This window comes from Ceratosolen solmsi, unplaced genomic scaffold (genome assembly GCF_000503995.2).
Source record: "Ceratosolen solmsi marchali unplaced genomic scaffold, CerSol_1.0 scaffold43, whole genome shotgun sequence".
In the NCBI taxonomy this organism is placed as follows: Eukaryota; Metazoa; Arthropoda; class Insecta; order Hymenoptera; family Agaonidae; genus Ceratosolen; species Ceratosolen solmsi.
The window spans coordinates 4,658,838-4,670,077 of record NW_011948431.1 but is presented as its reverse complement, the minus strand read 5'-3'; the positions used below and the strand labels follow the sequence as shown (position 1 = coordinate 4,670,077).

Genomic DNA, 11,240 nt, shown 5'->3' with positions numbered 1-11,240 from the left:
TATTTTATATGCTTTATCAGATTTAAAAAAAACAATAATTAAATAAAAATGTAAAATATGTAACTTTGATATGTAAATATTTTCATGAAATATTATTTGGTAGCAAATGAAAGGATTTTTCATTTACTTTAAACGTATATTTAAAAATATGGCAAATAATTAAGAGTGTTTAATTAAATAATTGTAAATTTACTTCTAATTTCCGTATATTTGCAAAGCTAAAGTTTTCGCAAACATAATACAAAAGTATAAAATAATTGAAAAAATATTTAGTAAATAATATATAATCAATATTGAAAGCATTTTTTAGTGAAAATTTAAAATTAAGGATAAAAAATTTCTCCCAAATATACCAAACTAATTCAATATAAAATATAAAATTTCAAATGATTAATTTCAATAGATTTATTCAAATATGCAATTATAAAGATTCTGAATTATTTATAATTTTTTTCGGAAATAATTACGGTAAAATGTTTTCAATCATTTTTCGTACAATGTATACCTAAAATATATATATTTAAAAAAAAAGTAAGTAACTGCAGTTTATGAAATTAATGGTATAAGCAATTGAATATAACTAATAACTAAACTCGAATAAAGTTTAATTTACGCTTGCATATAAATTATGTGCAAATATATCTTCCGAAGTAGAATTTCTAGGTATGAAGATTACTTTAAAGAGTTACAGTGTTTGTTAAAAATACATACATAGACTTCGTGTTTCTATGAAATCATTGTATTTTTCGGGTAGTATGTGCTAAAATGACATATAAACAACTTTTCTGCTTATAAGGGGAACGTAAATTGGTTAGTTCTTAGATCACTTTAACGCATTTGATTCTTCAAATTATGGCCTTCTTTTGTCTCTGCATCTCTTTCTGTCTCTTCTCCACTCTCATTCACATATGTCTTCTACTGCAATATTTTCTTTATCGATACAGCCAAGGCAACTGAAATATGTGCAATTCGTTAAAAACATTTTCCAAGTAGTATGATCGATAATGCCTTTAAAGTGTAGAATTTAAATTTATTTTTGGCTATATTTTTGGAGAGAGGTATTCCGATAAAATAATATATAATATAAAAATGTCTAAACAACTGATAATTTCTATAAATTAAGTTAATTTAAAATTAAACCTTGAATTAAGATATTAATAATTTTAGCGTCTGATTATATTTCGAAAATTTAATTAATAATAATTAAAAATTTCCAATTCTGATACATAATCAATTATTATACTTATATTATGTTATTATGTTTTAGTAACATAAAACGATATTTACGATAGTACCTATTTATTTTTATAGCGTTGTACATAAATTAATATTTGTTCATGTTTCTTTTTGAAATTAACGGTAAACAGTGTCAATTAAAAAACTAGAATACTTAAATTGAAATTTTCGCAATAAATAATTGGAATAAAAGATTACATCATAATTTTAATAACGAATGAACATCACAGCCTTTAAAGCTTAATTATTTTTACAAAAATTCGCGCCAATCAATAAGTATACAATGATTATTGAAACAATTCTATGTAAAAGTTATTTAAAATAATCGTCGATTGTATTTGCATAATTATATTAATTGACATCACGTAAGCTCGAGACCCAAGTGCCAAATGCTTTTTCATCCATACAGTCAATTTTACCCATATTGGCTATTAATTCTGACCCAATAGAAACAAAAAGCAGTAGAGATGTCCTTGAGAGATTCAGCGCAACTTTGGTCAGCTGCGCGAAAAGGACTTGTGAATACAGTTACGCTCCTTATCATTCCGAACCTTTCGTGATTCCATCAAATCAGGTCACGCCATTGAAAGATGTAAGAGATAGGGACTTGTACGAGTGAGATATTTAAATGTAATGGGAGCAAATAATATATTATACTTATGTACAACGTTGAGAGATAAAATATGTAAAATATAAGAGCTCTTTCTGAATCGTCCATGAAAAAGACTATTTATTACTTTTTATGTTATTCTCGTGACTTTATAGAGGCCTTAACGGTATTTTCTTCAAATATATGGATTTAATGTATTGCAATATCGTTGATTATTTTTATTTATATATTACATAAATTATTATCATGACAATTGATGTTGTAACTTAAAAAGTCTATTATGTTATAGTTATAAAATCTCTCTCTCTCTCTCTCTCTCTCTCTCTATATATATATATATATATATATATATATATATATATATACTATATACCAAACCAACAACTGTATACCAATCCAACATATATACCAAAACAGCTTTCGTATTATAATTTATCTTTCATTTTATTATTACACCTTTAAGCTTTGCCAATTTTAATTTCTAACATAAGAAACTATTAAGTTTTAATTGGTTACGTAACAGTGGTTACAGAATGACATCAAACCGTAAATCTCGCAACAGTACCTACGAAAACTTTTACAATTCCATTTCAAGCTGTCGAGCTGTTGAGAATCACTGCGAGTCAATGGTGTCAATTATGACGAATTTATGTCGTATGCTGTGTAGTCCATAGTAACGTCAGCTCAACTATTCCAGACATTCTTACGTTCATCTTTCATTATTTTTGTTGCTAATATGCGAAACCATTCGTGACAAGTTAAGCAAAATATTTGCCATATGTTGTCAGACATTATTTTACTTTAACAGTGTAAAAGGAACGGGAAAATAAATGAGATGAGATTCGAAAACAAAAACTTTTACTCGATGAAGGAGCCTTTTTAAACGATCAAGGCAAACTCGTGTGGCCCATACTTGACTGTTAAAAAAAAAATCCCACCATCTTTAAAATCGAAAAATATATCGATTATATATTTATAATATCGAAAATTTAGACGCTTAATTATCAAAAGAAATATAAAAAAAATTATTATTTCATATTCAAAATATTTATAATATAAAATTTATGGATCATCGTGTTAAATGATGAATGTTAATTAAAGACTTTCGTAAGTTCAAATTGTCAATTTAAAGAGACTATTGAAGAGATTATAAAAAGAGACCAGACTCCTCGTGACATTACATCGATATAATTAGGAAATAAATTGATACGATATCATTTTATCACTCTAAACTTCTATTTCAATATTCTTTACATAATTTTTCACAACTATATTAATGGAATCTAAATTTTCTACTGAATTACATACATTTACCTTGTCTACATTTATTAATAATTATTAATATCGCATATAAATTCTACTTTGGATATGATTAATTAAAATTAATGACAAACAGCTACATTTTCTATAATAAATAAAAACAAAAATTATATATTTAAAAGGTTTATTTAATTTATTTTTAATATATTTATATTATTTATATATTTAATATATTTAATATTAAATAATAAAATAATAATTTAATATTTAATATATTTAATATTATTTAATATATTTCCTGCTTAATTAAGAGACAAAGAACTGTACCGTAAGCGATATAAAACTTTATTTATTACGATTATTATTCATTACTGTGAAATGGTAAATGAAATACGAATGATTATTAAAATCCTTAATAGAACTCTATATTTTTTATTAATATGTTTAATACTCTATTATTTGAAATTAAATTAATCACAACAAGAGATGAGGAATATATCGATTATTAAATCGTAATAATAAATTCAAGTAATATAAAGCTTTTATAATTATAGTCTAATGGAATATTAATATAAATAATATAAACTATACATTAAAGTAATTATTAAAATATTTTTTCTTTTAATTTTGAAAATTAAAAGTTTTCCATTAATAACAATACTTTTAATTTCACATTTATAAAATGCATATAAATCATTGGGAGGATTTTTTCCACAACTGTTTCATAGATTATATTATGGATCGGTTAATATCCAGATGAATCCTTAACTCATAATCTCCATGTAAAATCACATGTCGATTATATATGTGAATAGTTGAAAAATGTTCACTATTAATTATAATCATAAATAAATATTCCAGCAGATCATCTACGTATATTTGTAGACTACGATGAAGAATATATGCTTACTATATTATATAAGTTTTATTATTCTTCAAACAGAAAATACTTTCAGTGCAAATGTAAACCGATTGATAAATAAAGTTACGGAATACATGTTTTTTAGTATCTGCGTAATCCAAGTCTAAAAATGACTACTAGACGAATTAGAATTAATTTAAATTAATTTTTATTCAGTTATGTTATTAATTATGAAATTTCTAATAGAATTCATACATTTCATCCAAATTATAGTCTCAAAATGTTGTTTAATAAATTGAAGTTAATGCATCGATAAAAACAAAAAATTGGTAGCACTGCTAATGTATTTATAATTACAGAATATTGCACAGAAAATTAACATTTTTGCAATTGCATATGAAAATTTTTATGTTTTTTTTTTTTTTTTTTTTAAATGTCGTCTGTAATAAATAACTTTGTATATAGCTTTTAAAAGCTCTAATTATACATAAATATTTTTAGAATAATAATTAATTTCTATATGTCATTGTTTTTCATGTATTCTTTGCGGGAAAGAATCAGTAAATCAATAGTAAGGTAAAGAATAATCGAAGTATTATTATTATGCAAAGGAATTATCGACGATATATGCCCAATGTATAGTTTATAATTATTATTTAAAAAAAGAAAGAGAGAAAAAACATTATTTACACGTTACTTTAAGATTATTTGGACCATTTTACCCCGTAGAACGAAAATTGTTAATTATATAATGTATTTTCACGCAGAGATTTTAAACGAATACTTTCTATTGTAAAGTGGAATGCAAAAGAACGCGCACGAGCATCACGAAACTCTGTAAAAAAAAAAAAATAAATATTTCACTACATCGTGACATTGGAAAACTCTGAATACGAAGCGTAAGTCAAATTGATACAATAGGACTATCCAATAAATACGATTCTTATAATATTCTTCAGTTCTGAGTTAAAAAGGACACTACAGGGAATTCCAGTGTGGGAAAGTTTGTTGGTTAACGTTTGCGCACAACATAGGAATTCGAAAGAAAGGCGCGTGCAAAAAGTCACGTAAGGATCGGTAAGGTCTGGCATCCCATCCCGCCCTACGCCATTTTCAGACATACTCGTGAAATAGGATATACCTGCCTAGATGAGTAGTTCTCCCTCCCATTGCCACCCCTACCACGACACGGCTGCTCAGGAATTCGGCCTAGTGGAAAACGAGCTCGGCCACGGACTTGCACGAAACCCTTTTTCGCTCGTAACCGATGCTCCGAAGCCTTTAAACTCTGTCGAATGATTGAACGGAGCGGCGTATGCGTAATTTACGTCGAACTTGTTTCGCTCAATGAGCCGTAATCAGTGACTCCCGAGACTGTTTAACACGTAAGCTCTTTATTGACAATGATGAAGAAGGACGTGAGAGGAGTCCCGAAGGGTAGCCTGTTTTATTGAGGACTGTCACGATTTTTCGACTCCTTAAATAACCTTCGTTTTCACAAGCACTTTAATGACAAACGAGCTAATGGCCAAGTTCTGACCTGACATCTTTCTCCCCACGTTGCAATTTAACACTTATTTATCAATGCTATGTGACGTTGACTTTTACCTTAACGAATCTCTTATCAAACGCATCGATATATATGTATATATTATATATATATATATATATATATATATATATATGTATATATATGATAAATACAAATAAATATTTCATTTTTACTTGGAAGACAATTGCCGTATTAAAAGTAGGATGAAATTTTTATTTCTTATATTAAATATGCTTTAGAGAATAAATATCGTATAGAGTTAGTGAAATAGTCGTCGTGGCATAAAAAAATAAAATAAAATAATACTACGAATAACTCGTAACCTCAACAACATTCATATAATTTAATCTATCGATACATGCCATAAGCAAAATGTCGAACGTGCTGTTTGATAGTTTGTTAGTGAGTTGCGAAATCATATACGCATTTTTATGTCTTTGAAAGAAAAAAAGAGAAAAAGAAGAAAAAAAAAAGCAGTGAAATGTGAACTACGCCGTTGTACGTAAATAAATATGATACGTATCTTTAAAACTGCATGGCACAACTTTGTACATGTTTCAAAGAAGTACAGAACTCGCGATATATTTACCCTTGGACTGGTCTATATCTAAAAACAAATGCAATTAATAATTGGCAATGCTTGGTAAGAAAAAGAAAATCCTTTAGACGATAATCAATTGCTATCTCTAATAAATTAATTTATCATTATACATAATACGATGGCATGTGTTTATTAATTTATATACATTTTTGATGATAAATCGAGGGACATTGATTGAAAATTTACAGGTTGTATTAATAAAAGGATTTTTTTTATATCAGTTTGTAATCAGTTTCATTGATATTCTTAAAAATATTTAATAAATAAATTTTGATGGATTTTTTCATTATTGTGTCTATTGTATCTATTATAACATTTTTTTCTACGTATAAAATATTGCCTTTAAATCAAGAAATTGAAAATCTTTTCTTTAACTATAATGAATAATATGGCCTATTTATTTGTTAAATATACGAGTATCCTTTTTTTTTTGTTTTGTTTTTTTGTTTTTATTGAATGTTAATAACATGCAATAACTGAGAAGAACCAACTAATTTAAAAAGAATCTGTATATACATTGTATTCGCTTAAGCATAAGTACTAATAAGTTTTTTATTTAACAAGCATTTCTTTTATTTATTTATTTATTTATTTGTTCTTTTTTTTTTCTTTTTTTCTCTTTTTTTTTTATTTTTTTTTTATTGTAATCGGGTATATTGTAGCCATGTGTTAATACACGGAGAACGAATATATTGTATCGATTGAATAATTCAAAATATTTGTATATCTTTAACTATGGAAAACGAACGGGTATGAACAATTGCCATTTAAATATTGAAAAATAAATGCATAGAACGAAAAATTTGAATTAATAAAAAGCCTTTTAAAAAAATTCCATTTGACGTACAATTTATTCGAATTGCTATAATGTAGCCGCCACGAGCTTTTTATGTTCTTTCATTTTTTATGTTTATTTAATTATAAAAACTATGCATAATAATTAAATAGATATTGCTTTTAGAATTAATATGTTTTTCCACGTTAATTGGTATGTGAAAATGCAAAAGTTATAATGATGAAATATTTAGAAGCATTTTGTAAAAATGTCTTTGAACAAAATATATATTTATTAATTTGATCATCATCGATACTAATATCGTCGATGCCTGGTAAATTATTTTTATTTACAATTGACGGTTGAATGCTTTGAAGGAATTAGGTAATTAGATCGAGCCGATCAGTCTCGCATTACTATTAGTTACTCGGTTCACTAGATAATGAAAGGTCGGCTTCGTTCGCCCTCCTTGTCCAATAGCCGTCAATTCATAAGATGACCTTTACTCGAGCAAAGAATTCCCATAATAAATATTTTTTATAGCTATCAAGCAATTAGTCAACGACAATCATCCACTTAAATTATCCGGCTAGACGAGAATGATCTCCAATTCACGCCCAATTATTGAGATTCACTGATATCGATTTCATAACTCATACGTGAATAATCTTGAATCCTCGCGAGCGACTTCCCCAGAGACAAAGTCACTTTGTCAATGAACTGTGCGAGCGCTTTTCGCCTTTCTTCGACAGTCCGTAAGCGGAGAGGATCGAGCCCCGGGGAAAAAAAGTGTTCGTACGAGCGTCATTACCGTTCGCGCCTGCAATCATATTTGTCGGAAAAGCGGAACGAGGGCACGAGCTCTCGAGTTTTTCTTCCCTCGCTGGAAATGCCGATGAGCGCTTAAGGTCAATTGGATCGTACTAGATTACATCGACTCATCGCGACAAGGAAAAACAATTGACGTTGAGCATCGTTCTCGACACTCAACTCCATTCGTGTAGTGTGTAATTTTATCAAATCAAACAAAATGATTTTTCGCTCCAGCGGTTTTTTCTCGAGCTTGGAGAAATATTGGTCGCGTTGTACTTGAAGATTTATGAGATCATTAAGCTAATTGCTTCCATGAAATAGCCAAATATATCTCGGTTTTTCTTTATTATTTTAATCATTATTACTACTTTTTTTTTTTTTTTTTTTTTCAACTCTTTAAAAGTGTTATAACGGAATTATCGAGGTGAGGAAATTCCAAATCAATTTAAAGAGACAAACATTTGAATATTTTAAGAGTTAAATGTAACCGTTCGTAATTTATATTAATAATAAATTAATAGAGAAGATTAATAATAAATTAATAGAGAAGATTAATAATAAATTAATAGAGAAGAATAATAATAAATTAATAGAGAAGAATAATAATAAATTAATAGAGAAGAATAATAATAAATTAATAGAGAAGAATAATAATAAATTAATAGAGAAGAATAATAATAAATTAATAGAGAAGAATAATAATAAATTAATAGAGAAGAATAATAATAAATTAATAGAGAAGAATAATAATAAATTAATAGAGAAGAATAATAATAAATTAATAGAGAAGAATAATAATAAATTAATAGAGAAGAATAATAATAAATTAATAGAGAAGAATAATAATAAATTAATAGAGAAGAATAATAATAAATTAATAGAGAAGAATAATAATAAATTAATAGAGAAGAATAATAATAAATTAATAGAGAAGAATAATAATAAATTAATAGAGAAGAATAATAATAAATTAATAGAGAAGAATAATAATAAATTAATAGAGAAGAATAATAATAAATTAATAGAGAAGAATAATAATAAATTAATAGAGAAGAATAATAATAAATTAATAGAGAAGAATAATAATAAATTAATAGAGAAGAATAATAATAAATTAATAGAGAAGAATAATAATAAATTAATAGAGAAGAATAATAATAAATTAATAGAGAAGATTAATAATAAATTAATAGAGAAGAATAATAATAAATTAATAGAGAAGAATAATATATTAAAGCAGACGTTTAAAAAAAAAAAAAAAAAAAAAAAAAAAAAAAAAAATTAAGATACAAACGGCACTACTTATACGATGTAAATATTGAAATTGTATCGATAATGCATAGGAAGTAGGAATAAAATGAAAACTTAAAATCCACGTTTCTCGATACCATATATGCGTGTTTTTTTTTCTTCTATTTTTATTTTTATTATTATTTTATTAAATTTATTATTATTAAATTATTATTAAATTATTATATTATTAAAATTAAATTATGATGATATTTCTATTTTATGATGCAATTAGTCTTTGGATTAATTTCAAATGGCAATGCATAATTACGGCAGGACGTTCGTTAATAGACCGTAAGTGTGCGCTTTAAATGTTTAAAGAGAAAATGTTCTTTGATAATAAATCAAGAATTTGATAAAATAAGCCGTTGAATAAAATTTATACTTAATATTTATTTATCACTCAAGACTTACAACTTTACGTACTACATACAAAAAGAAATGCTTAGAAATAATTACATTATATTAACGGTCAACTCTATTTTTTTTTTTTCTCCACCGCTTTAACGGAAACAAAAAACAATAAGGAATATAACAAAACGAAAAACAGAAAAAAAAAACTATTTTCCATGAACTCGAAGAATTCTGATGACCGTATGGTATTTGATGAATTGACCGTGAAAGCACTTGGCTTTTCCGCTCAACGGTACTACCGCATAATCATACGCAAGTTTCACAAGATTGCAATCCCATTCGATGGGCAAATCATAGACTATCAAACGATTGAGAATAAACCGTGAACGGGCATGGAAGAGGTGCAAGTCCAGGATTGGGCGTCCAGAATCCATCCATCCATCTTCCTTTATAAGATGATTGCCTTCCTATAACTCCGGATGACGTATAGCGCGCCAATCTCTGCGTCTCTTGTGCCTCTACATTAGAATCATTTTCGGGAGGAGCTCAGCTTTGGTCTCGAAGTCCTTGGTCCTGTGGGAAGAAGAGCAAACATTATGAGCTCGGCAGAACGCGAATTTTTTTTTTTTTTTTTTTTTTTTTTTTTTTTTTCTTTTCTTCTTCTTCATTTTAAAGTAAGATCGCGACAGATTAGATGACTGGTTGTGCAGATGGATAGGGACAGTAAGGAATGGCTCGTTTACTCTTAAGTTGTTTGCTTTTATCTCGTTGTGTTTTATGAAATTATTACTCGAGAGATGCATTGGCATATTGCCGAGCATACGTATACTGACTAAATAGGATGTTACTCCACTAGGGACGATGAAAAAACAAAGGATATATTTATTAGAAAGGATTAAGATTCTTATGTAGATCAAAATTGTATAATCGACAAGTTTTTTTGTATGAATGATTGCCTGATTGTAGTAGAGTTTCCTTTGGTGCCATAAGCGCTTGCATCCCATTAACAAGCCAAAGAATAATTTCTCTTTTCTCTTTTCTTTTCTTTTTGTTTTTGTTTTTGTTTTTGTTTTTGTTTTTGTTTTTGTTTTCCGGATAAGAAACTGATCAATTAATCACGTGTAAATGTATAGCGAATAAATGCGATTACATTACAGGTGCGGCATTTTCGTGCGCGTCTGCCCGTCCATTTGCATGAGTGCAAGCACACTTATTCACACTTACACAGCAATGCATCACAATCGTTTCAGTGATATGTGCAGCAGTGGTATGCTTGAAGTTACGAAGCCGTGCAAAAAGAAAAAAAAAGAAAAAAAAAAGTATTCCCTTTGCACGAACGTTCGCTACACATCCTGATATACTTATATTATTTCGATAAGATGATGTATCCTGTGCTACGATACTTTGTTTGATATTTGTTTGTTTGATTTAAATTCGTTTAATGTTAATACAGTTAATGCAATATTCTTGTATTTATTGTTAAAATGAAATTAGAATAACCGTCCACGTGGTTAACGGTGTAAATTAATTATTCGATATGATAAGATATCCATTAATAGGCGAACAATTTTAATTGTAATGATTACCAATAGCACTTTTTATTGACAATAATATCCAATTATTACTAATGCTTGAGATGAAATATTATATTGTAGTTGAAAATTTTTAATTATACCAGTGCCAAAGTATCGGTAAACGAGCATCTAACCTATTTGTAAATTAACACGTATTGTGTATTCATTTTAAAATCAACACATAAATCAACGGTAGTACAACTCTAATATTTACCCAGTCTTTTTACTGATTTTTTTTTTTTTTTCTTCACTTTGAAAGTAAATATTCCAAGTCATTATGATTGTTTATGCTAATAATGTCATAATAATTTTA

General features: G+C 27.1%; 1 protein-coding gene across 1 annotated transcript in view; it reads right to left on the bottom strand.

Moving 5' to 3' along the window:
- Nucleotides 1-9,802: 9,802 nt before the first annotated feature.
- Nucleotides 9,803-11,240, bottom strand: part of Inx7 (innexin 7) — an 11,560-nt gene continuing 10,122 nt past the window's right edge. Inside the window, exon 8 of the mRNA XM_011502102.1 lies at nt 9,803-9,926. Coding sequence (XP_011500404.1) covers nt 9,872-9,926 — 55 coding nt within the window. The 3' untranslated portion in view covers nt 9,803-9,871. The remainder of the gene's footprint in view (nt 9,927-11,240) is intronic.